General features: G+C 45.7%; 2 protein-coding genes across 3 annotated transcripts in view; one reads left to right on the top strand and one right to left on the bottom strand.

Moving 5' to 3' along the window:
- HSPA12A (heat shock protein family A (Hsp70) member 12A) overlaps positions 1-858 on the bottom strand; it is a 129,925-nt gene extending 129,067 nt beyond the window's left edge. The window contains exon 1 of one of the 2 annotated variants that reach the window (XM_036265078.1): positions 702-858. In XM_036265078.1, coding sequence (XP_036120971.1) covers positions 702-704 — 3 coding nt within the window. In that variant the 5' untranslated portion in view covers positions 705-858. The remainder of the gene's footprint in view (positions 1-701) is intronic. The other variant, XM_036265082.1, reaches the window with a different exon arrangement.
- Positions 641-26,615, top strand: ENO4 (enolase 4). Its single transcript, XM_036265083.1, has 14 exons — positions 641-867; positions 6,533-6,661; positions 7,430-7,620; positions 9,323-9,468; positions 11,155-11,324; positions 11,420-11,551; positions 13,101-13,154; positions 16,014-16,070; positions 17,707-17,874; positions 20,408-20,533; positions 21,759-21,954; positions 23,754-23,821; positions 24,327-24,444; positions 26,467-26,615. The coding sequence occupies exons 1-14, from the start codon at positions 703-705 to the stop codon at positions 26,613-26,615; spliced, it is 1,869 nt and encodes a 622-aa protein (XP_036120976.1). The 5' UTR covers positions 641-702.
- The last annotated feature ends 419 nt before the right edge of the window (positions 26,616-27,034 follow it).

The following is a 27,034-nucleotide window of genomic DNA, read 5'->3' as shown; positions in this document are numbered from 1 at the left end:
GTGCATGAAGCCCAGCAGCAGCTCGGATTTCAAAGGGCAGGACGCAGGCCACCTGCGCAGGTTCTGGAGAGGGCACAAGACCCAGTGACAGTCTTCCATTCCCCCTCCTCTAGGTCTTCAAAATCATAACCACCCCTTACGTTTCACCTATTCGTTAAGGCCCACCGTTTTCTCCTTCCACGGATTTCATCCCACAAATCTCCCGGGGAGGACGCACACGGCTGGGCTCAGGGCAGGTAAATATCCGCAGAATGAATGAATTCCCTGGGTGCTTACATCCCTCCCCAGAGCAGCAGGCGGGCACGGACCGCCCTCGCCACCCGGAGAGGCCACGGCCGCGAGGAACGAGGGGGTGGGGGGCGAAGGCCGATGGCCCGAGTCCCAGGCTCGAGTCCCCCGCTGGAAGCTGGGGGTAACGCTCCCACACTTCCACCGAAAGCGCCACCTGAGACCGCTCCCTATTTCCCCATCTGGAAACCGTCGGGGAAGGTGGTGAAAAGCGACGCCGAGGAAGAGCCCAAGCCCTCCGGAAGCATGAGGGAGGGGGGGTGAGGAGCTTTTCCCGGCTCCCGCCGCCTGGGGAACCCGGGAGCGGAAGCCTCGCGAGATCAGGGGTCGGCCGCGCTGTTGCGTTGCCTAGCGACGGGAAGGACGCTCGCGGGCCCCCAGGCTAACCCCCGCTGTAGCCTTAAATCTCCTACCATGGGGGAAGAAGGCGGCGGCCGCAGCTGTGGGACCACTAGGGAGCTGCAGAAGCTGAAGCAGCAGGCTCTGGAGTACTACCGGGAGAACGACGTCCCGCGCAGGCTGGAAGAGCTGCTCAACGCCACCTTCTACCTCCAGCCTGCTGACGTCTACGGGCACCTGGTAGGGACCTGGGACAGCACCCTCTTCCCTCCCCGCCCTGCGCTGCGGCAACGCCACGCGCCTGCGCCGCAGAGTTGCGCACGCGCGTTGCTGCCGCGGGGTTGGCGACCGTGGTCGTGCGGAGAGGTGATGCTGAAGGGCAGAAGCAGAGCGGAAACCTGGGGCGAGGGAAATTCCAGAAAGAAAGTGGTGGGCGGGAAGCAGCCAGAGGGTAGTGGGCTCTAGGCGGACCTGTGGCTACGGCGACAGCTCGGGGCCTGACAGCCTTCCTCGCTACCTCTGGGCAGGCCCGGCCCGCCTGCCCGTTGTTCTTGGAAGCGACAGACCGGAACACCGCGCAGCTCGGCTTACCGACCTCCCGCGGCCTCCTGACCGCGGAGCGACGCTTGGAGTCAGTCCACCTTGGCCTGGGCCAACCTCGAGGCCCCACACCCAGCCCCCTACACTCACTGCCTCCAAGGTCCTTTCAAATCAAGCCTTCCCTTCTGCCAGGACGCCGGTCCCCACCTGACCAGCTCAGACCCAAACTTCCAATTCAGATCCAGGTCTTCACCGCTGCGTCCCGGACTACGCGTCCTGCCGCGCTCCTAGTTTCTATGGCGTTTTCTGCAGCTTTGTGAGAGAGCAGGGGCCTCCTCATATCCCCTTCGTAGTTTCTGTGCCCAGGGTGAATCCTGCACAGACTTGAGCCTTAAGCAGTGAGCAGTTGAAACAAAGGCAAGCGTCTCCTCACTTCCAGATCCATAAGGATTAACCAACACCTACCTTCTGGAAGGCAGTGTGGTTGGGACTGGTAGGAATGTGCACTTATGGTGAGGCAACATGACAAGAAGCAGAGTATATAAATACTGTGAACATGCCCCACGTGTTTACAGGGTTCAAAAGCACATCTCGTGGAGACCGTTGGTACAGAGGATGCTTCACGAATGCTTATTTTCCTCTCTCATGGCCTATACATCAAAGTTGGGGGTGGGCTGGGGGAGGCGTTTACTGAGCTCCTTGTGCTATGTGCTTTATACGTTATTTCACTTAGTCCTTAGGACCCCTGTGAGGTAAAAATTATGATTCTCGTTTCACAAATAAAGAAATTGACCCAGCGAATGTAAATTATTCACAAGGAGCACAGAGAACAACAGTGAGAAATCAAACCCGGCCTGTGTCCCTAGTACCTAGCAGAGTGCATGGTACATAGCAGACACTCCAAAACTATTTGTAGGATGAATGAGTGAATGCAACTTTGAATTCCACTATCTCTTGCTAGAGGAATTCTTGAGAGTTCACTGGTCTAACCTCCTCAGTTTACAAAGACACCAAGCTCTTGTCTAATAGCTACTTAGCACAAAAGTTAAGGCCGGAAACTTGGACTCTAGTTCCCTAGCACAGTGCTCTTCCCAGTCTGTCAGGCAGCCAGGACTTTGGTTTGCATGGCTCTCTGAGAGCTTATACTTTGGTTAGGGGCAAAAGTTACTCATATGTTTTTAAAAAAATGAATACTAGACAAGGTGATAAACAGTTGTGTGCTAGACTGAGGGACAGATCACTTATGCTATTGAAGGATTCAAGGCTGGGGAAGATCCCTGGAGGCTGTAGCATCTGGGAACGTTTGGACTTAGCTTTGGAAGGGTGTTCAGGAATTTGGATTGTCAAAAAAGCAACCTCCCTTTCATTTTTATATCACTGCTCTAGTTTTGGCCTTTCTTATTCTCACCTAGTCTCTCCCCGTATTGAGTCCATCTGCATAGTGCTGCCAGAGCAATATTCCAAATCCTAAATCTGACCATCATGCTTTTAGTTAGAAACTTCTTGTGGCTCCCCACTGCATGCTGAGTAAGACCAAACACCTTTCTGTGTGTGATTCATAGTGCTTGGCTCTCCCTCCCTCCCCAGCTCCTCCATACAGGCCCACTTTCCCCTCAAGCCCCAGGTCTCCCTCTTCCCTCCCCTTTACTTATCCTAGTCCCTTCAACGGAAGTATCTGCACTGGACTTCTCCCCATTGTCTACCTGTTGAAATACTTCACTTTCTCCAGTGTTCAGCTCAAATGCCATTTCTTCTATGCTTCTCTTACATATTGGTGGATTCAGATCCTTGTGGGCAATAGCAATACTTATTATTCCTTCATCATAAAGCTCACAAGTGAAAGAGTTTGGGATTTGTAATTGGGAGCTCTGGATTTGATGCTCAGCCTGCCACTCAGTCGCTGAAATAGACTGTTACAGTGATGGTCCCCAGTGAACCATACCACCAGTGTGAATGGACTTATGTAAGACCCTTCCACATTGACTAGCAACTTGGCCGGTGACTTGCTTTCATCAACAGCACATTGGCAAGAATGATGTAAGTGTTTGGCATATCAAGGCTTGTAGTCTTGGTACGCTCCCTCTTAGAATCTAATCATCATGCTGCTGTGCATGGGGCCATCCGATTACCCTGCAGGAGGGAGAGAGGTCACATAGAGAGAGGCCCTGGCAGTTGTGAGACCTCCAGGATATCCCGTGAGAAATGCAGATGCCCAGCCAGCCCTTAGATGTTCCAACCATCTTGGCTGAGGCACTGCACATATGAGTGAAACCATCCTGGTACGCTGGACCCAGTCAAGCCTCCAGATGACTGCATCTGTATGGGAGATCCCAGGCAAGACCAGTCAAAGAATTGCCCATATGAGCCCAGCCCAGACTGTAGAATCATGAGCCTAGTGTGCTTATTAAAGAGCTCAATACCATCTGGTGAGAGAGTGAGGAGAGTGAGCCTTCACTTTTTCTTCCTTCTCTCTTAGCTCCTGCATAGAAACACCATCTTGAATCTATTTATTCAGGCTTCTTGAGTAGGCTCTCTACCTCAGCTTCTTTCTCTTTCTTCCATCTCTTTCTTGGATCACTTCCAAATGGCTCCTGCTTTTCCACATCAATGAAACTGCTATTACTAAGGTTCCAACAATCCTCTTTGAACAGGTAATTCTATACATGAACTGATGGTCAGTGCAATACAGCCTCTGCATAACTCTTCATCATTAAATTATCAGAGGCCTTGCTGGGAGGAATAAAAAGGGTCCCACTTAAGGTTTCTTAAGTTTTAATGCATCAGTGTTCTAGAGACCAACTGACTTTGGTATCTTGGATAGAAGGATAGGTTAAAGCCAGCTAAAGAGTGACATGGGGCCTTTTAATAAGAAATGCATGTGACTTTCTGCTGAAACAACAAATCAGCCCTGGCCAGTTTGGCTCAGCGGTTAGAGCATCGGCCTGCAGTCCAGAGAGACCCGGGTTCGGTTCCCATTAAGGGCACGTACCTCAGTTGCAGTTTGTCCCCGGTCCTGGTTGGGTCGTGCGGGTGGCAACCACTTGATGTGTCTCTTTCACGTCGATGTTTCTCTCTCCCTCCCACTCTATCTGAACAAAATATGGAAAAATGTCCTTGGGTGAGGATTAAAAAAAACAACAACAAATCACCCCGTGTACCAGAGACTCTGCACCAGGCTACATCCCAGTCTCAGTGAGTGAGGGCAGGGCAGTTCCCACAGAGCTGCTAGACTAATCCTGGCACAGGAAGACACTTGGAGAGAAGGTTATTAGAAACTAGGGTAAATGTGAATGACCTTTTTATTTTTATTATACTTTTTTTATCTTTATTGTTGAATGTATTAGAGATGTTCCCCATTTTTCCCCCATTGACCCCCTCCTCCCCACTCCTACTCCCCTCCTGCCTTTCCCCACACTGTTGTCTGTGTCCATTGGTTATACACATATGTAAGTAAGTTCTTTGATTTATTTCTCCCCACCCTCCAATCCCCCTTCCCTTTGAGGTTTGTCAGTCTAGCAACCAATTTGTACTTCTTAATCCCTTCACCTTTTTCACCCATTTCCCCAACCCCCCTCCCATCTGGCAACCAACAAAATGTTCTCTATCTATGAGAATGTTTCTGTTCTGCTTGTTCATTTTGTTTGTAGATTCAATTGTCAATAGATAGGTATTCATTGCCATTTTGTTTGTTCATATGTTTTATCTTTTTCTTCAAGAAGACCCTTCAACATTTCATATAATAATGGTTTGGTGGTGATGAACTCTTTTAGCTTTTTCTTGTCCGGGAAACTCTTTATATGGCCATTGATTCTAAATGACAGCTTTGCAGGATAGAGTAATGTTGGTTATAGGTTCTTGCTTTTCATCACTCTGAATATTTCCTGCCACTCTCTTTTGGCCTGCAAAGTTTCTTTTGAGAAATCAGCTGACAGTCTTATGGGACCTCCCTTGTAGGTAACTAACTGCTTTTCTCTCGCTGCTTTTAAGATTCTCTCTTTGTCTTGAACCTTTTGCATTTTGATGATGATGTGTCTTGGTGTGGGCCTCTTGGGGATCATCTTGTTTGGGACTCTCTGTGCTTCCTGGACTTGTTTGTCTGTTTCCTTCACCAAGTTAGGGAAGTTACCTGCCATTATTGTTTCAAATAAGTTTTCGATTTCTTGTTCTCTCTCTCCTCCTTCTGGCACCCACAAGATGCGAATGTTGGCACGCTTGAAGTTGTCCCAGAGGCTCCTTACACTATCCTCATTTTTTTGGATTCTTTTTTCTTTTTGCTGTTCTGATTGGGTGTTTTTTACTTCCTTATATTCCAAATAGATGGTTTGCTTCTTGGCTTTACCTACTCTACTATTGAATCTGTGTAAATTATTCTTTATTTCAGTTAGTACCTCCTTCATTTCTGACTGCTCCTTTTTTATGATCTTGAGGCCCTCACTAAGTTCTCTGAGGTTCTCACTAAGTTCATTGAGCATCCTTATAAGCAATGTTTTGAACTCAGCATCTGTTGGGTTGCTTATCTCCATTTCGTTTAGTTCTTTTCCCGGGGTTTTGTTCTGTTCTTTCATTTGGAACTTATTTGTCTCCTCATTTTGGCTGCCTCCCTGTGTTTGTTTCTATGTATTACTTAACAAGAGGTATGGGCTAGCTGAGACCAAATGCTGCTTGTTTGAAAGAATTTAGGAAAACCTGAAGCAGGATCCAAGACAGGCCAATCCTATGGTTAAGCAACTGGCAACAGCTTGGGTGGCCTGAAAGTTGGGTGGGCAGGGCCTCAGGGAATCACCAGGGCGGGGCTACCAGTGTGAGCCAGGTTGCTGGAGTCCCAGATATGGCTTCTGTCTGCCGCCCCCGGGAAGGGCTCACCAAAGGAACAAAGGCCTCTGACAGCACGTCTGTTCCAAAGAAAGCCCCCTCTCCAGCCCTCGCTCCAGTGCCAAACAGCTCAGTTCTTCCCTGTGTGTCTCTGGTGCCCCTCGAGCTGCCTCCCCTCCAAACTTAGAGGGAGAGAGTCCGATAGGTCCTTGCGCGGACCCTTTAAGAGGAGCTGCCTGGGGCTCCAGCCGCTTCAGCCTCCCTTCTGATTTTTATCCACCACACATGGGTGTGAGCCCAACCCGTCCCCTCCGCCCCTCCTACCAGTCTCCATGCGGCTGCTGCTTTAATTTTGTAGTCGTAGGACTTCCATTCAGCTCGATCTCAGGTGGTTCTGAATGATGGTTGTTCTGTAGTTTAGTTGTAACTTTGATGTGATTGTGGGAGGACATGATACCGTGTTTACCTCCCCGCCATCTTGACCGGAAGTCTGAATGACCTTTTAAAGATAAATTCAATGCGGTATTCTGATGGTTGTATTTCTGTGTTGAAGGCAAACTGCTTTACTAAACTTGCGAAGCCTCCCATCATATGCAAAGTGGTGGGGAAGAGTGTACTGGATGGACTGGGGCTTCCCACCCTACAAGTGGAAATATTCTGCACCATTCAAAATTTTCCCAAGGTAGGAAGCAGCTTAAATGGGTTCTTCACTATGTCTTGGCCCCACTGCATTTATTGTCTACATTGTGGAAAATGGATGTCTTGAAATTCAGTGTTGGTGAAATACACATACACATACATTTTTTTAGGTAGACAGGTACATAAAGCACGAACCATAAAATCAACTGTGATGGGTTTATTCTGTTTAAGAGTAATATGGTACAGACATGACATGCTAACTCAAAGATGATCCAGAAGGAGAAAGGAAATGGGGCAAAAATAGTGTTAAAACCTGACATTATTAATTTGATGAGTGCCATAAATCTACAGATAGGCTTATAAATTGATATATCTAGATTCACATAGTTTTAGAGATATATAGAGTGAACCACATAAAGAAAACTGCATTTTCATAATTTTAATAATTTATTTGAATTGCTACATGTTTCTTGTTAGAAATAACTTGCTATAGTCTCTGGGAGGAAAGTAATTATGATGAAATCTGTTTGTATCCTTTTCGCTATTTATTGGAGAGCTAGTGACAAAAATGAACTTAAATGTAAGGTTTTTCTAAGCAGATTTTAACAAGGTAATAGTTTTAAACGTTCCCTGAAGTTGGGTTCCATAGTATTTCAACAGCTATAAAAATACCTCAAGGAAAATGGTATATTCTCATTTTCCCTTTGAAATAAGTGATAAAATATCATGCACATTGAATGCTGGATACATTTGAGTTCCCATTTTCTTCGAGAGGTAGAGAACATGTAGAACACATTTGTGCTATTTTCAGAACATATGTTCTGTGGTGATGGCAACTCACTTTGAAGTCCATGAGAACATGGTACAAGAACTCGCTGAAGCAGAGGAAGCAGAAAGGTTGGGAGCTGTCAGCACTGCTGTGCAGTGGGTCAACGGAACCATCACCCAGGAGCTCCAGGGACTAGAACCCTGCAACCAGGCTGAGGTGGACCAGGTGCTCAGGTAAATGTTCCACTCTGAAGTGTAAGTGTGCAGTATAAATACACATCTGTTTCCTTCCCTTTCACCTGCCAAGGAAATGGGTCTGTCATATCCATAGGACACAGTTGCTGCTTTAGCATAAAATGTTGTTTTTCTTCTGAAAACCATTATTGCGATTTTACTGTGTAAGGCTACATAAGAACTTTCAACCTCTTTTCATGCATAGAGCTTCCTAATGATTCAGTAAAATGTTCCTCAGGAACAGAATTAAGAATGGAGATGATGCCCCCTCCCTGCCTCTCCCACCTCCTCATATGCTCTTGTTGAGCATCCTTATAGCCTTTTATATAGTCGTAGTGAGTGGGTGATGCTTGTTTTCTGTCCTCCAGACATGATCCAGTCTTCCATGCCTTGCCCAAAGGTCGACTCTAAAATGTGAAAACCAAGGGACTGTTTACTAGGGCTTTGTGAGTAGTGTTCAGTGCCCAACTAAGTAGAGGCTAGCATTACTCTTCCTCTTATGCAAGTTCAATGCCACAACCCTCCTGGCCAAATGAAGTTCAGCTGGATTCTCTTTAAGTTTCATCACTTGCTTAATTGTGCATAACATTATATTTTAGTTTGCTTCAGAGTTGGATAACGTGTGCAAAAACCTTTTTAAAAATATGGTTTTTGGTTACTGAATGCCATTGCACTTATTCTTTGTGTGTGTGTGTGTGTGTGTGTGTGTGTGTGTGTGTGTATCTTTTCTACTGTTATCATATCCTTAGTTTGTTCCCCCAAGATCTCAGTCATACCTTCTATTCTGTACATTACTTTTTTTCTGGAGCTTTCCCTCCCCAAACCTACCATCTGGACTAGTTTCTCTCTAGGCCAACTATAGAGACACCATTAGATATCCCTTCTTTGTTCTCCTGTTGCCCCAGTATCCCATATCTTCTTCTTCCTAACTTAATGGATTACATCCTTTAAAAGCAAGAATGAGAAAGGGATGTAAAGTTTTTGAGTTCTCACATGTGTGAAAATGTCAGCACTTTGCTCTCATGGTTGACAGTTTAGCTGAGTATAGAATTCTTGTTTAAAATCAATTTCTCTCAGTACTTGAACGTCACTACCCCACCAGTGTCTAGATTATTAATAAGTCTAATGCAAATTAGATTCCCATGTCTTTGTTGGCTTGTTTTTTGTTGTTTGTTTTTTGTCTACAGAACCTTTACCTCTTTTTATTCTGGGTGACTGAAATTTTATGTAGATGTACCTAAGTGAGATGTCCCGAGTTTTTTTTAACTATTCATTTTAAGCCCCACTGTCTAAAAGAAAGAAAAAATAAGTCCTGCACATAGTGCTACATATTTCATTGCCTATTCTTGACTAATTTTTCTTCTGATGGTCATCATTGAAAAAGAAAAACCAGTAACACTAATTAAATTACATCTTCAAATTTTACTTGACAAATAGAAACAAAGCTCATAAGTTTTTAAAAACAAGTACCTGAAATCTTTAAACATTTATTTCCAGGCCAAAATTAATTTCAGTTCTTGAACATGGTTTCATAACAGCATCATTATATTTTGGCCTTGGAAATTGAAGCTGCTTGTTCTTATATAGCTAAAGAGCAGAGTTAATTATTAAAACATATTGGGGTCAGCACTAAAACATGACCAAAATTACTGGTGCTGTTCCTAAATATGCCACTCTACAGCCATATTTTCTTGCCATTAAGAACATTCTTTGAAAATAAAGTGCAAGAAGATAAGGAGAGAAAAGAATTGGAAAAGAACCTGGAAGATTCAACAGTGCCCACACTTCTCATACCACCACCACCACCTCCTCCTCCACCTCCAGCAAAAAAAAAAGGACAAAAGCAAGGTCAGTGGCTTATCATCTTGCAGAACCTTTAGTAACAACATATGAGGGAAAAAGGCTGAAGCTCAGACTGCCTTGTTGAGTCTCCTGCACACCCCTTACTGGGGATCAAGCTCACAACCTGGGCAAGTACCCTGACCAGGAATCAAACCAGCCACCTCTCAATGCACAGGATGAAGCTCAACAAACTGGGCTACACGGGCCAGGGCCATTTATTTATTTATTTTTTGTAAGATAAAAATATTTCTTACCCAGAGGTGAGCACTTACTAAATAAACAAAGTGCACTGAATGAGGGCAGTGCCGGAGACAGGGATGGGGAGGGGGGCATGGGGGACCTTCAACTGCCCCTCAGAATGTCCATTAGTTCCTCAGGAAGCCATTCCATATTTTAAAGATAACCAACACTTTCTCAGTCCTATGTAACATATTAATAAACAAGTTATTTGGAAAACTTTGCTATTTTAAAGCAAATAATCGAAGTTATCATGGTTCTTTGCTCCATGCCTTCCAACAGATTGCCAACCTCAGTCCCTCCAGTATATTAATTCTGGAGCTGCTGCTAATACTGTAACAGTGTTCTGTCTGTCTGTCCAACTAGAACATGCTCCTTGAGGGCATGGATCATGCCTTGTTCAATTTAGCCCTGCCAGTGCCTAGCATGATGCCAGGTGCAAACTAAAATACCCACTAAATGTGGGTTGTACGGAATAAGAACACACCTGAACCAGAAAGGGACCAAAGAGAACACGGAGTCAGAGTCTCTTGTTTCAGACTCAGATGCTGAGGCCTAGGATGGGGAGGAGAGTTGCCTTAGACAAAAGAATTATGTTAGACCAGTCTCTTGGGAGGCTGAGGACAGCCACTACTGAATTCTATGTAGAGACCATCAGTGGATATTTGTTTGGCAGTTGCTTTTGACTGATACAACTTGGAACTCATCAGAAGGGAAGAAGTCAGAGGGGACAACAATTTGCTGAACATTTACTATGTGCTAGGTGCTTACATCTTGTTTCACTTACCTTACCTCCTTGACTCAGGCCAGTAGCTGTGTGGGGAAGAGGAGGGCAGGAGGGACCCTAGACACTGATGACGGACTCCGTGGTACCTCGTCAGACTGGGTGGCTGAGAACACATGAGAGTAGAAGATGAAGAAGGGATTCTGGCTGGATGGTTGGATCAAGAAGGCATTTCTAAAACTAAAAGGCATTGGTTGGGGGCTGGCGAGAAAGATAGCTAGTTAGATATATGTATGAAGAGATGTTCAACATCAAGTTGGGTATGCAAGAGCTGTGGGACAGTAGAGAAAAACAAAGGGTTTGGAATTCGAAGACTGTCCAGAACTTCTCTTTATTCACTTTCTGACAAATATCGGGCAAATCTTTGAACATATCTAAGCCCTAGTTTAGTTATATGTGAATGTAGGAAAACAGTATCTGCCCATATTGGATGTTCTAAAAATTTCTTAGGCGAGATCCATGCCTAAGGATGATTTGCACATTAGGGAGTGGTAAATGAGATCAAACAGAAAACTTGGAGCTTCAGATGGAAAATATGCTACTCCCAGCCTCCGTTTTCCATCTTCCCTTATGCTGGACCTTCGTATCTGTAAGCAAAGCACTAAAAAATAGTTTTCTTAGAGTCAAACTTCCTCCAACGGAATCTATTATCAATATTTTTGTCCCTCCAGGAGTGAAGGACTCTTTTATAGAGAAACCTATTATACCCCTGGAACCTGTTGAGCCTGTCCTCTGCGGCAGCATGGCCGTAGGGGCTGTGTCACTAGCTGTCGCCAAAACCAGCGCCATGCTGAGCAACAATCCTCTGTACTTCAGTATCGCATCACTGAAGCACCATCAGGTTGGTGTCCGTTATATTCCATCACAAGGACCCTGAGCATCACAGTATGAATGAGCCACGTTTCTCATTTCTTTTCTGCTGTCCCCCTATTTCAGGAACAGCCGGCAAAGCTAACTATACCTTTGCTAATGGTATCTCTGGTCAGCTGTGGGAAGTCATCGCCTGGGAAGCTGAATTTAATGAAAGAAGTGATCTGTATACCCCATTCTGGATTATCAGCCAAACAAGTACCTTACATGATCTCAAATACTTTTTCTTTAAAACGTATATACTCCATTGTCAATGAGTTTTGAGTGTAGGTCCCCAAGGCTTATGACACCAACGGAGAGGGAATTAAATATAAAGTGAGAAAAAGTATTTGAACAAATCAGGGACATGGGAGGAAAGCAAGACCTGGAGTAAAAGGGAGCACATTTAGACCACCCCAGATCTCAGCACCGACTCATGCTAGTGACTCACAGAGAAGCCACATGCGTGTAGCTTTGTAGGCCTCGATGCTGCTGGAAGGTTGTTACAGGGGAGCTGAGGTGTCTTTATTTCTCTGTCCCATGCACTGCAGCACAGCAGGAGGAAGCTGGCCCTGGCCTAGCCTCCCATCCTGTCGAGTCAGAACTCCAGGCCTAGGAGAGGCAGATGGCAGATTGCCAGGCACATAAGAGAGGTTTAGTGCATGTTTATGGAGTTGGGAATGAAGGAACCCGAAGTCGCAGTTTTACTACTTAGTGATGTGCGAGTGTCTGTACTGTTCTTCGTGTCCCAATGAGTCCATATCCTTCTTCAGTCCGCGTATATTCTACCAATTAGGCATCAGGGAGACCTTGATGTTTGTGTTCTATCAGGGGTGTTTTCAGAGACAGTATAGGAAGCTCCATCCCCTCTGGTAATGCAGAGCAATGCAATGAACATAATGGTTTTTTAAATCTCGAGATGATTTGTGATAATTTTTTTTAAATCCTCAACCTGAGGATATTTTTCCATTTATCTTCAGATAGAGTAGGAGGGAGGGAGGGAGAGAGAGAGAGAGAGAGAAACATCGACATGAGAGAGACCCATCAATTGGTTGCCTCCCTCATGACCCCAACCAGGGCCGGGGACCGAACTGCAACCAAAGTACGTGCCCTTGACCAGAATCGAACCCGCGACTCCTTGGTCTGTGGGCTGATGCTCCAACCACTGAGCCAAACTGGCCAAGGCAAGAATTATTATTATCATTATTTTTTAAAGAGAATAACCATCACCTCCCCGTTGATCAGTTGTGGAAGACGAGGATTTATACCTGGCTCAGTGTCTCTCCGATCAAGTTCAGATCCTGGCGCCAGGATCTTTCCTGCGGTGAAGATCTGCTGTGCCGTGTGGGTACCAGCGCACTGGGCTCGCCAACCTTTACCTGTCTTCACATTATCAGAATATACTTCTCTCCTTTCTAAGTGACAGTGGGTTTATATTCATTCAAACCTTATCATGCAGAATCCCTTCATGACCTGTGGTGTGTACTGCAAGAGACCATGAAATAGAACGAAATTAACTTGATCCAACCAACGGAAGCAGCTAGTTCTGAAGAGTAAAGAGAGGGTACTGAGGAAGAAGAGCCTCTCACTCATGTTCCACCAAATGAAAACTGAGGGCTGGCGATTAACGTCTAACCTTCTGATCTTGTAGACCTTGTCGGGGGCCCTGCAAATATTCTGAGTTAGAACTAGCCGTGCATGATGTAAGTTTCTATATTTAAAACTTCTAGACTGCAGTTGTGGAAGATCATGTTTATTCTACTTACAGGGTGTGGAGATGCTTATGGAAATTCAGAAACAAATTAACAAAACGATCGATATGGTATGTAAAGAGAATCGATGGTATCTGGTTACTGACGCTTATATAACTTCTAGTGCCCAGACTATAGCTGGTTTTGGAATTAAATCAACAGTGTTACTATGGAAAATGTGTGCATTTGTTTTCAGTTTCCCATATGAGCCAAGCTTTTACATTCCCTCATTGGCTGTGGATCCAGCTTGTCATGGTACTTAACAGTTTCATTCTGATTTCTGAGGCACCTGACTACTCGATGCTAAGATCATCCTTAGGATTCAGAGAGAAAGAAAGGATTTGGCCTCTAGGATGTGAGAGGCAGTTTGGTATAATGGTAAAAGCACAGTGTCTGCTTAGGATTCCAGTGTTGGACAAACAAGTGCCCTTGGCCAAGTATCCCTTGAGGGGACAGTCAGAGGCAGGATGACAGGCAGCTGTGTGGGTCACTGGCTGTCCCGTTGTATTCTAATGGAGACAGTGCACAGCTTTGTGGCAGGGCTGAGGCCAGGAGAGGGGCCTGATCCTTGTCTCTGGTGCTTTTATATATATAAAATGTGTGTGTGTGCGTGTGTGTGTGTGTGTATTTTGCAGATATAGTACACAGTTCCCAAATACCCCTCCACCTGGTTTCCCCCAATGTTAACATGACACATAACCATGGTATGTTTGTCAAAACTAAGAAACCCAAATGGCACATTACTTATTAACTAAACTCCAGACTTTATTCAGATTCCACTGTCTTTCCCACTCACGTCCTTCTCCTGTTCCAGGATCCCACATCCATTTAGCATGAGGCTTTTGGAAGCACTAGCCTGCCCCTGTAGGGTGGGGCCGAGGCTCAATAGCAGTGTGACTGGAAGGAACCTTGGCTCCAATGCTGTCTTGCCAGCATGGAGTCCGCGACTGCAGGTGACCCCCCTGTAGTGATGGGGCAGGGGACCAAGCCATACAGTTGATCCGAACTGCTTTAAGCACCAGCCTGGAGCCAGTTTCTGTGGTACTTTTCAGGAGGCCAACTGCTTTATGGGTGGCCAGCCTGCAGAGACTCAGATCTGGACCGTTAACCCTGACCTTGCACTCGGCTTTGCCCCTTTCCAGCTGTGTGACCTTGGGCCAATGACTTGCTCTCTCTGCCTCAGGTTTCTCGTCTATAAAATTGGTAAATACCCATCTCATGGGGAGACTGAGGAGTAAATGAGTAGGAGCTGGCACAGTGAGCAGTATAAGTAGCGCATGGACGTTCTTGTGAAAATTCAAATACTGGAGAGCTCTCCAGCCCCTACCACTATCATCCTTAGTCCCAGCCTCTTGCTTGGAGGTTAGCACTTGAAAATTCAGTGTGTGGCCTTCTAGCCGTTTGTATTTATACACACAGATAGATAGACACACAAATAGTGTGTTTTCGTGTTTAAAATAATATAAAAATTCTGCACAAATCACTGCAAATTGCTTTCTTGGCCTTTTTTATGGAGGGTCCATCTTTTAGTGACATCTAGGAATTCTCTGGACTGTGTAATGAAGGCTTTAGTACTTTCTCTGTGTTATACGCATTTCCCTCTATCATGCTGCCGGCCTTTTAACTGTGTCTCACAGAATCATGGGGATTATTTTTCTCTTTAAATTTTGACAGAATGAAATATATCGATCTGTTCTTGACAGCAATGGTTCTCAATGGGGAGTGATTTTTGCCCAGGGATATTCGACAATGCCTGGAGTCATTTTGGGTCGTCCCAACCTGGAGGGAGGTTTCTACTGACACCCAGCCAGCAGAGACCAGGGGTGCTGCTGGACACCAGACGAGGCACGGGCAGCCTCCACGGCAAGGGGCGTCCAGCCCAGCCCGCAGTGACAGCCGTGTCCAGGCTGGAAACCCTGCCTGAAGGCCCTCGCCTGGGCTCTCGGGCTCCTTCAAGCGGCCACACTCCCTCACCCCGGCCACACACGCACTTCTCCTGACCCAGAGAGTTCAGCGCTCCCGTGTACACTCGTCAACTGCTGCAGTATCCCCTTCCCCGACTCTGTCCCTGCTGTCCCCTTGCTCTGCACTGCCCCGCACACTGCACCCTCATCTCCCCAGGGCTGCCTCCCCAGGCCGCAGCTCCCCGAGACGGTGCCCACTCCGCCCTGTTCACCACTGTCTCTCCTGCCTGGCGCACAGATGTGCTCCTGTGTTATTTCTACCAGGGGATGGAGAGAAAGTTCAGCTGACTCCATAGTGCAAAGAGCAGGGTGACTGTATTTGCACATACTTGAGTGAGAACCATGCTGATTCCTGACCAACATGACCCAGTTTACAGAGCCAACAAATGCTGGACACGAAAGTGCACCCTGATCCATAGCCCCAGACTGCGGGACCGCCTCTGTGGGAAACAGCTTTGCTTTCATCTAGTGGTCTCAACACACACCAGATTCACCCGATGTAATGACCTTCGGCTGTTTCCAAAAGTCAAATCCACCCTGCAGGAGAAAGTGCTTGTACCCCGAGAATATTCTAAACAATATGTTGGGCCTACGAAAGCAAATACCACAGTGGTCTTATTCCTTAAGGGCCAGGAGAGGGCTTTGTGGGAGTGAACAGTACTTTGTTCATATGAGAAGCGATGCGTGAACATGTAAATACACGCCCCATGTATACAATTGGAGGCAAAAGGTAAGGATGAACTCATGGGAACACGTGCTGAATTTGAGAAATAGTTTAAGGTTTATAAATGTAGGGGGTGGCTGGCGTGATCCGTGTGTGTGTGTGTGTGTGTGTGTGTGTGTGGTTCATAGAGTGACTGGCTAGGCTCCAGAACAGTGGACAGGCCAGAGGTCCTGAGCCTGGCTTATTGCCCACAGAGATGCCTGAAAATTCCCAGTGACATGTCTCTGTCTTCTGCCCCATAGCCCCCTCCTCCAAAAGCAGAGACGAAGAAAGGGCAAAATGGAGGCAAAAGAGGTCAAGTAAGTATACGTATTTGTTTACCACGCTTGCATATGACATTTATATATTCCCTGTCTCTCTGTCCCCTGTAGTCCTTGTGCTCCAGGGCCAGGGCTAGTGCAAGTGGAAATGCTGCTCCAAGGGCCCTAACCCAGGCGGCTCGAGAGCTGGAGCAGCATCTGCCCGGCCTTCTCCGCCAGCAGTTGTCAGACGACTGAAATCTCGGAGGCTTGGAGAAGCATTTAGAGTAATAGGATTACATCGGAAACCCCGTAGGTGAGAGCGTTGGGGAAGCTGAATCTCTCTGCTAACAGGATGCTTTAGATTTTCACCTTACTACTCCCGAAGAGAGAAGGAAAGGCACAAAAGAGAGCCTCTCCCTACAGCTGGTCCCCAGAGGCACTGAGGCACCCTGTCGGTGACACACCGCCAGAGCTCAGGTTTTGCCAAGAGTCAGGCACACGGTTCTTGTGAAAACTGCTGCAAGAGCCTTGGGAGACCAGCTGAACTTATCAGTAGGTCACTTTGGTGATTGTGGGTGCTCTGAACACAAACGTTTCCCCAACTATCTCTTTGTCGAATCGAAGTTTCCGCTCATGACATTAAAGTTGTTGGATAGTTCCTACAATTAACTAGTGCTATTGCCAGTGATATTTATACCTAGGTTATGTTTACTTTTGAGTTTGGTGTACACACACACACACACACACACACACACACACATACCCTTAAGCCATCAGAATTACTGATATTGCTTCTACTTGTTCCAACTGCATTGTGGCAATTTATGACAGAGGCACATCAATCAAGGCTGACTTCGCAAGAGGAGCACACGGCTGCCTTTCCCTGCAGTCATCTGACTCCTCAAATCTCCTTCCACTGAAATCCATCCTCAGTGCCGCATCCTTTTAGCTGAAGTCTTCAATCCTTTTTAAAAATAAAACCTTTCCTGAAGGGGGTTGCAGTTTTCAGTTTTAACAGTTGTATTTTATTAAAGTGGAACCTGGGAAAGAGCAGGTATGGAGGAAGAGGACAGTTAGGGACAGGCGGGACAGCCTGGTGGCTGTGGCTCAGGTGAGCCCATGTACAGTGGCAGAGCCTATAAAGGGACCACATGGACACACTGAAGGCAGAAAACTGTGTTCTCCAGTCAAGCTCAAAAACCTTGGCGAGTAAAGAAAATTACTCCCAGACACTGCAGGGCAATCATATGCCCAAAGGTCACGCAGAGATGAGTGGGACCTAGACGTAGGATTAATCAGGAATCAGAGGAGCACATCTTTGGAGAGTTGTGTCTGGTTATGAAATGTGGTCATAAAATGTGCCTAACACAGAAAACTCCAAGAACAGTAATGTGCTGTATTTTTGTTGTTGTTGTTGTTGTTAATTCTCACCTGAGGATATTTTACCATAGATTTTTAGAGAGTACAGGTGGGGGACGGGGGGGGGGGGGAGATAGAGAAACATCAATGTGAGAGAGACACATCAATTGGTTGCCTCCTTCATACCCCAACCAGGCAACCCAGGTACATGCCCTTGACCAGGAATTGAACCCACAACCCTTTGGTCCATGGGCTGATGCTCTAACTGCTAACCAAACTGGCCAGGGCAGTAATGTGCTGTATTTACATTCATCATTTCCCTTTGATCTTGCAGCAGCTGGTCACTGGCAAGATGTCCCATCTTGGCTGTTTAACCATTGCTTATGACACCATAGAGCAGCCCCTGCTCCTAATACAAGGAATCTGTGCGAGCCTGGGGCTAGAAATAGGGACGAATCTGCATCTGGCCATCAACTGTGCCGCCCACGAGCTGATGGATTATGTAAGTTTCCACTCCACAACATCTGCTTTTTGTTGAAGTTCATTATTTTTAAATTAGAACTCAAAAGAAGAGCTTATCTATACATTTTCCAAACAGATCCTATTCTTTGTTGTTAATTTTTTTGGCGGGGGGTCCAAATATAAATGAAATTGAGAAAGCCAAGTTAGCTAATGACCAGAGAATAATATAAGCACATAAATAATTTAAAAAATTAACAGAAAACATCATAAGTACATATAGAAATCCTGTAATAAAAATTACTAGACTGGATTGCAATCATGAGAGCTACTGAAAAATAATTTCACAGACGGGTATGTTTTGCTGAGTACAATCACTTGATTGGTAAATGCTGACACTGTCAAGGATGAAAAGTGGATCAGTCGTAACTGTGACTTGATAAGCCCTTCTAGACATGTGGTTCTTGGAGTCTGTGCTGTGACTCACTTTTTACATAAAAAAAATATTTCCATCCGGTCAGTGTGGCTCAGTGGTTGAGTGTCGACCCATGCACCAAGAGATCGCCAGTTCGATTCCCATTTAGGGCACATGCCCAGGTTGTGGGCCAAATCCCCAGAGTGGGGCATGCAGGAGGAGGCCAGTTGATGTTCTCTCATCGATGTTTCTATCTCTCTCTCCCTCTCCCTTCCTCTCTCTCTAAAATCAATAAAGAAAAAAAAAATTTCCAAGTTATTGAAGTTTATGAGAATATATCCAATTCAGCCCATCACAGTGTAATTCACAATGGACAGAGCTTTTTTTAAATCCTCAGCTCAGGATATTTTTCCATTGCTCTTTAGATAGAGTAGAAGAGAGAGAGGGAAAGAGAGAAACATCAATGTGAGAGACACATTGATTGGTTGTCTCCTGCATGACCCCCACTGGAGGGCCAGGGATCAAACCTGCAACCCAGGTACATGACTTTGACCAGGAACTGAACCTGTGACCCTTTGGTCTGAGGACTGACACTCTAACCACGGAGCCAAACTGGCCAGGGCTTCTTTTCTCTTTTCTTTTTTTTTTCAATACGTTTTTATTGATTTTTTAGGGAGAGAGAGAAACATTGATGTGAGAGAAAAACCTCTATTGGCTGCCTCCTGCACGCCCCCCACTGAGGATTAAGCCTACAACCTGGGCATGTGCCCTGACCGGGAATCAAACCGGGACCTCTCAGTCCAGGGGACGACGCTAGGTCCACTGAGCCACACTGGCAGGGTGAGCTTTAAAGGTGAAACTTCACCTAGGGACCACATCTAACTTTTAACTTCAAAGGAGAATTTGAACAGTATAAAGGAACCCTAAGTTTCAGCTGATTTCTAAGCGTTCTTTTACTCTTCTAAAGAAACTAAGAACATAAAGGAATGTTTAATGTAATTTCCTATTCTTCACTTAATGATTGGTTCCTAGACATTACCATTAAGAAAAATAATTGCATGTTTTCATCAGCAACACACACCAAAACTATTAATATACTAACTCCTAGCTCAAACTGGAATGAGTGTTTATTGCTTATATTTCAATAAAATATTTAACCTTGATATCAGATAATTCTTACAATAATGTTAGTTCAAAGTCATTAGCTTTTCCTTACTGACAAGATAGGAATATTTCAAAGCTTTGAAATAATGACACTAAAAGTTCTTGATGCTATTTAATATGAAAAAAGTATGAAACCCTTTTAATTATGGATTTAAGAACCCGCTTAGTTCCAGTGGAATCCATTCAATCAGCAGCAGCAGCAGCAGGGAGTCATTAGCACCACACGGCCGTTCTGTTGCCTCCCCGCTCCCTCGGGTGTCGCAGGATTCCAGGCGCCGTCCCTGAACACAGACTTGGAAGGAAAGGTGCTGTTTTGCAGAGACCACACTAGATCCTTTAGCCTTGCTCACGTCTATACTTACTGACTCGGCCGGGGCGTGCCAGACTTCAGATGAATGGGCTTGCACTCCAAGTCTACTTTCCAGACAATGTTGTTACGACTCGAACCAGCATGCTACCTACGAAAAGAGTACCTTCCCATAAAATCACTTTACCTTCCACATTGGTCGTTAGTATCTCAAAAGCCCAGCCCTGCTCTCAACTTTTAGAATATTCACAGGAGAAGAAATAAGCTGTTTGTTCCTTGTGAGTTGAAAGGTGGTGGGTTCCAGCGAGTGGGCAGGTTTGCTTTGCTACTGTTCATGAACTTGTTTTATTGCCCATCTGTCTAACCAGCCAGGAGTCTGGCACCTTGTCATAAACCTAAGGCAGAAATCACTCCCCTCCTGCTCCTCTGGTCTCAGTTTCTGTGTGCAGAGGGCGTCAGCCGCAGTCAGTGGGGAGCCCTAAGGGATGTCAAAGGGAATGGTGGCTAGATGGCCCCAGGTTAATATGGAAGAGATGTGGAAAGCAAAGCACATGCATTTCTATGTGAATATGGCCTGAAAAGAATGTTTACGATCCTGCCTATGCAATGAACGAAAATGTACTTGAATCCCATGTTTAACGTTTGAGGAATCCAGCATTCCTCCTCTACTCTGTGCCTTCCACTCTCCAGAGCAAAGGAAAGTACGAAGTGCTGACGGGAGCGCACAGGAGCGCGGCTGAGATGGTTGACCTGTACGTGGATCTGGTCAACAAGTTCCCTTCCATCATCGCCTTGATTGATCCTTTCAGGAAAGAGGTAACAGGATTGGCCTGACTGTTATAATAAAACACAGAACAGAACCCCCTTCTTTTGGATCTGTCATTTGAGACGTGTTGTGATTTGGACTGTATCTCGGCCTTTATGAGAAAAGCACTCACTAAGCAAGTGAAGAGCAGAGACACTTGCCTAGGGGTGCGCCTGTCCGCAGCAGGAAGCGGGCTATTCCCAAGCACCTCGGGACGATCATGTGTTTACCAGCAACACACGTGATGCAAGCTGAGCCGCTGTGCCAGCCGGCACTTCATTAGCTTAATCATATCTCGTTTTCAAGTGCTCATGGCAACAGGACTTCCACTGGGCCAAATGATTTTTAACCTAATTCCAGTTACTACGTATGCAGAAAAGTGGCAAAGCCGTACTTTTAAACGGCTTGAGCTACCGAGTTTTAAAAAAATCTATTCAAAGGAATGCCTCTTACAAGGGTTTTTATGTGCCACAGAAGACCGTGTCTCTTCCTAACCCACATAAACAGCAAGCTGAAAGTCCTGATTTTATGAATTTGAGAACCATTAGACAGGCTGAACAGAGCCTCTCTCTGAGATGACTCAAGGTTTTAAATTTGGGGGACTAGTGCTGGATGTGGTTGGGAGCCCCAGGGTCACAGCCTCAGCTCCCTCCTGGCGCTCATGGGAGACACACTGAGCTCAGAGCTTTAACCTTCCGAGGCTTGTCCTGCGGCTCAGACCGCAGCCCCTTCAGTGCGATGCTGTGCACGTACGACCGGTTCTAATGACATAGGTGAAACGGCGGGAGAGACATTGAATATCAGTTTTTATATAGCGGTCTCACCAATGAAAAATAAGTGTATTGAGAATGCAGGCTCATTTCTTTTAGGTGTCTGTTTATCAGAAGTAATAGTAAAACCTTCCCACCAGCCAGTCATTAGCAACATTATGGATTCTGCAGGGGGAAGGAAAGCCTGGGTTTGGACTTCGGAATCAGTGTGGAGAACAGCATCCAATGTGTATACACATTTTATTCACTAGATCTTTAAGCTCAAATTTAATCATCTTAAATTCTTGTTCCAAGAAGCTTGGTCATTTGCGTGGCTGTGGTATAGGCACCGTTCAGCTACAGATGCAAAGGGAAACTATTCTGTGTTACCTCAGAAAGGCATATAACTTTATGTGCTATATGATTCCTGTTTTCTTATGATTGTGTTCAATACATTATAACGATCGATTCTTAAATATTTACCCAGGACACTGAACAGTGGGACAGCCTCTATAACGCTCTTGGATCCAGGTGTTACGTAATAGCAGGAAGTGCCTCCAAAAGCGTTTCTAAACTTCTGGAGGAAGGAAACATCAGCATCCCCAAATCCAGCGGGCTGGTCATAAAACACACAAATCAAACAACGATGTCTGACCTGGTGGAAGTAACCAATCTCATCGACAGTGAGTAAAAGCAGAGGTGGGAAAGACTCATAATGAACTTGGTTACAGAAGCCCCAAATACGCAGCGCAGTGGTTAATAAAAAGCATGGAATAAACCTTGGAAGAAAAAACAAATGCCACCACCTATGAGAGAGTTGGTGCTGGAAAATAACATGCAGCTTACTCGTTCTACAGTGTTCCATCTCAGTCCAGTCCGGGAGGTCGTCTCCTTTAAGGCCATGCCCCAGCAGCTGCGCATGACATGGCAGTGATCCCACTTGCCCGCACTGGCTCTTTTTTTAATTCCTCGAAAGTTTCAAACTCTACCACCTGGAGGTCTTTCAAAACACGCTGTTCCATCAGCCTGGAATGCTTAGCCCTGTACTGTTACTTCGCTAACTACTCCCGATCTTCAGGTCTTCTTGTCTTATATGAAACCTCTTCAGATGTACCGGGTGGGAGAAGAGTAGGTTTATAGTTGTGATTACACAAAACACAGAGTTTATTCTTGTATTATTATTTATTATTGTATCGTTTCCACACGAACAACTGTAAACCTACTTTTGCCCCACCCTGTCTACGCCTTCCCGGACTTCCTCCGCCCCTAACTGGCCGCTCTGAGCCTCTCACAGCAGCCTAGTTTCTCTCTGCAGGACTGGCCACAGGTACTTGTACAGGTATTTAATGCCCGGTGTCTCCCACTAGCCGAAACTTCCAGGAGTTCATGGGAGTCTTGTTCACTTATGCACAGAGCCTGAAACATAAAGACCAGGAACCAGGCAGAGGGCTGGTCTCAGGCCTGAAGCAGAACTCAGAGTGGGATCGGCAGGCAGGGGCCTGGGCTGGTGCCAGAGAATGGCACGAAATGCTGGTGGTCCCCTGGCCTGCAGGCTGCCCCAGTCCATCCACCACTCAGCAGTCATTGTCACTCACTTCAGAGTGCTACTGTAGCTCCTGCCTCTAAAATGCAAACACTGTCACTGCAGGAAGAACTGTGGCTCACATCCCTTGCAGACTTTGGGAAATTTCAAGGGGTTTTGAGATCCTTAAAGGAGTAAATACTATCGCTGCTCTTCTAATAAGAAAACAGTTAGAATGACAGGTTCATTGGAATAAAATTCTACAGAATGGGTTGTGAAATCCATTATTTAGATACATTAACTCCCCATGCAATGCCCTTGCACGTAACATATACTGACTCAAAGATGGACTTTTTTGCACGAATATGGACGAAACTGAATAATGACTTACAGCTGTGGTCAAGGAAATGTTATCGGTCTAATTTGAGCATTCCCCATCCTTTAAAAAAAAATATATATATTTTAATTCTCAACTGAGCATATTTTTCCATTCATCTTCAGAAAGAGTGGGAGAGAGAGAGACATCGACTGGTTGCCTCCCACACCCTGACCAGGGCTGGGGACTGAACTGCAACTGAGGCACGTGCCCTTGACTGGAATCAAACCCAAGACTCTGGTCCGCAGGCTGACGCTCTTACCTCTGAGTCCCACCAGCCAGGGCGAGCAATTTCCCCTTTTTGGTAATAATGGTGAATCTCACAGTTCATAGTATCTTAAATTTGGCAGAATGTGGCATTCATTTAGTATTTAGCATCTAAGCTACTGGAAAGGGGCGAACAAATAAAACCAGGGTAATAAAAAATGCAAATATTTGGGTTAGACTTCTTAGGTGGTCCAATAATTGACTCCTCACAGGGAAGTTTTAAATCTCTGGGAAATTGTCCATGTTGATCTGAGGCTCCCGTGTATGCGAGTTGTTTCTGCACTGTGGAAGGCTGAAGAGAATTCCTCTGCTCGTAGGTAAGAAGCACATTGCCGTCTTGGGTAGCACAGATGGGGAGTCTTCTGATGACAGCCTCGTCGATTTGGTAAGTGCTGAAGGCCGGTCAATTGCAGAATTGCCAAAACACGGCTTTTATCACGAACTGGTATTTCAGAGAAATGCAGTCTTTGGCGGGGAAAGCCCCGTAACCTTTTATGAAATAGACTTGCTTTCTCCCAGACAGCTCCCTTTTGCAAAGAGCTAACCTTTGACCTTTTAAAAAGAAGGAAAATTGAAGTCCTGGGAAAAATGATGAGCACACTTAAATGACTGGGGTGTGCACCTGCAACCTCACCTCCTAAAATGAAGTGAGAAAGGCCAGAACGGTCTTAGATAAAGTCAGCACGCCTGCACCACTGGTAAGGCGGCTGCCGGAGCCACACGCTGTCTGTCTGACACCTCGGCTTTAATAAGGCCGCTGACTGATGTAAGATAAAAAACCAAGTTATAAGAGAGACACCCCAAAACAGCATACGGGGACAGTGTCCTTTTAGCAAAACGTGACTCTTCCATTTAAAACAAGTTGCTCTCCCCCCCTCCCCCCTTTTAAGGCCGTTGGACTGGGTGTCCGGTTTATCAAGCTGGGAGGTCTTTCTCGAGGCGAGCGGGTGACTAAGTACAACCGTGTTTTCACTGTAGAGGAAGAACTTGTCCAGCACGGAACACTGGGTATGTGCTGCTTTCTCGCTTTGTTTTCCCTTAGCCATGAATAAGAGAACAAAGATGGGAAGAGGGGGAATAGAAGCCTCTCAGCAGGAGGGCAGGGGACTCCAAAGGCCATAAATAAGTGGTGACAAACGAGGATGGCATTTGCCACAATGTGTATTGTTTCCTTAATGGGTTATCTATTTACCTGAATGTTTAAAACTCTTGCTGTTCTTCGTGATAAATAGGCTGCGTGATGCTTTTCAATAGAATTAATTGATTGGAATCTCCAGCCCTACCTTTTGTTATGGTCCAAATTATAGCTAAGGTTTCTCTGCACAGCCCATGGAAGTTAAAGGCAGATTGTTCCCGATGGTTCTTGGAAACCACTCATTTTACTTAAGACAAGTAGGCAGCGTGTTAATGTTAATGCTGTACTTCGGGAAGGGCTGTGGCCTCAAGAGAAACGAACCAATCGCTTATGACATCAAACCTTTATAAATCTGCACGGGTCGAATCACCTTGTGTGCTGGCTAACCAGACAGAAACACCCCAGAGATGCAGTTTCACTTTTTATATGACTGATGGTGATTGCTAAAAGTAGGTATGTAGCATGCAGAGGCATTAAAAGAAACCAATAGTTATTGTCTTTGTAATTCTGACGCTATTTTGTATTTTTAAGATAGACTAAACAAATTGACATGCTGGAGAAACAGTATATGTTATGTTATTTAAGTAGTGCTGACAATTGAAACATGAAGCCCAGCTGGTGTGGCTCAGTGGTTGAGCATCGACCCATGCACCAAGAAGTTGCCGGTTGGATTTCCGGTCAGGGCACATGTCCAGGTTGTGGGCTCGATCCCTGGGGGGGTGGGGGGGGGTGTTGGGTGCTGGAGGCAGCTGATTGATGTTTCTCTCCCATCGATGTTTCTATCCCTCTCTCCCTTTCTCTCTCTAAAACTCAATATAAACATATTTTAAAAAACACATGAAATTTTCTTGAATGCTATAAATGAAATCAATGAAATGGGACAGATGTATTCTAGAATGTATAGTGGAGCATACAATGAAAGCAAGGACACAGTCCTACTTTGTAACTCAGTCTACGCATCAAAGGGGAAAAACTAAAAAAAAAACAATAGAAACTGTGATTAGACATTTGTCATGTTTAACATGTGTAATGATTTTGAAACATACCCTAAGACGCACAGAAAATAAAGATATAATTGGGAGACTATTTTCAAGTCATGTAGGGTAGTCAAAAATTTCTTTGTGTTGTTTGGTGTTCGACACAGGCTTGTTTTTTCAGACAGGTAAAATGATATTCTTCCCACGCTTCACCTGATTATTATTATTTTATGTCAAACTGACATGGGGAGCCTGGGTTCCTTCAGTGACGCATCACATTCCATTCAGATTCACCACAAGGGAGAGAGCTGCTCCAGGGCATCAAGGACTCCAGTGACCAGACCAGTCCCTCCTGGCGACAGCGCAGGCCCCTGAGCATCCCAGATGAATTAACAGATTACTTTCTCTGACATTGGCTGTGGTCAATAAATGTTAAGGGGACCAAAAACTGGAAAACCAAATCTCTCCACTGAGAGATTGAGGAGGAAACCCTGGCAAAAGCTCAGCTAATAAAACCCTGTCACTGTCCACGTGGACCTGACGGGGACAGTCGCCGTCTGCACCCGTTCCCTTGGGGTGGTTAGTTGGCAGAGGTTTGCGTTCACGTACGGCCCTGGCCTTCCCTCTAGTTTATCTTCTTCCTCGTAGCCTTGTCTGCCAAGCCACTGCCCACAGTCACTGCACATCAACTGTTCCAGAAGGCTGTGTGAGGGTACAGTGCAAACTGGAAAAACAAGTGTATTGCTCAGTTAGCGTATAACCAAAACAGGCCGAGTTTTAAGTGGTTCTAGAATCCGTTCTGACGGTGATACGACACCTCTGGGCAGTTCTCAGGATGGTCTCCTTTCAATCAGATAGCACCCAAATTGGCACCATCGCATCAGACAGTAAAACATTACTGTTGTTGTTTTTTAATAGGTTTCAGTGGAGAACTCACCTTTTTTAACTTGAATGAGGAAGAAGAAAAGGCGGCCCAGGCACTTGAGGCCGAGGCTGCCCTGGCTGGGGAGCTGCCCGAGCCCCCAGAGCCCATCTTCCCCACAGAAGTTGTGGAGGAGTCAACCTAACCAAGCGCATCTTCTGGACCGGGCTGCACACCCAGGTTACAGCCGCGCCCGTGTTACTAGACTGGCAGGTCTGAAGTACGTCGTCTTCATGTTGGTTTTGCTCTAAAACTTCACTAACTTGTGTGGCCTTTTCTTTTACCATTTAATGAAATATACATGCAGTATTTCTGCCTGGAATGACACCTGTGAACTGTCTTACAGCCATCACATCGCCGTGGAGCTTCTGTTTGAGTACCTGCTCCCCGCCCATCGGGGGCGGGGAAGGTGACCTAGTAGAACAGTGCAGTCCTTTGGCTGCCAACTCCACACTCAGTTCAGAGACCTCACACCTTACAAATGAAAACATCTCTGAAAACAAAATCTTTTACATTAGGGGGAACGGGCGTGGTTGTGTCTCTTACACACCCGAGCCGGAAAGC

The sequence above is a fragment of the Molossus molossus genome, unplaced genomic scaffold (assembly GCF_014108415.1).
Source record: "Molossus molossus isolate mMolMol1 unplaced genomic scaffold, mMolMol1.p scaffold_m16_p_17, whole genome shotgun sequence".
Classification (NCBI taxonomy): domain Eukaryota; kingdom Metazoa; phylum Chordata; class Mammalia; order Chiroptera; family Molossidae; genus Molossus; species Molossus molossus.
Note: the sequence above shows the minus strand (reverse complement) of the source record. Positions and strands in the feature narration are given on the sequence as shown.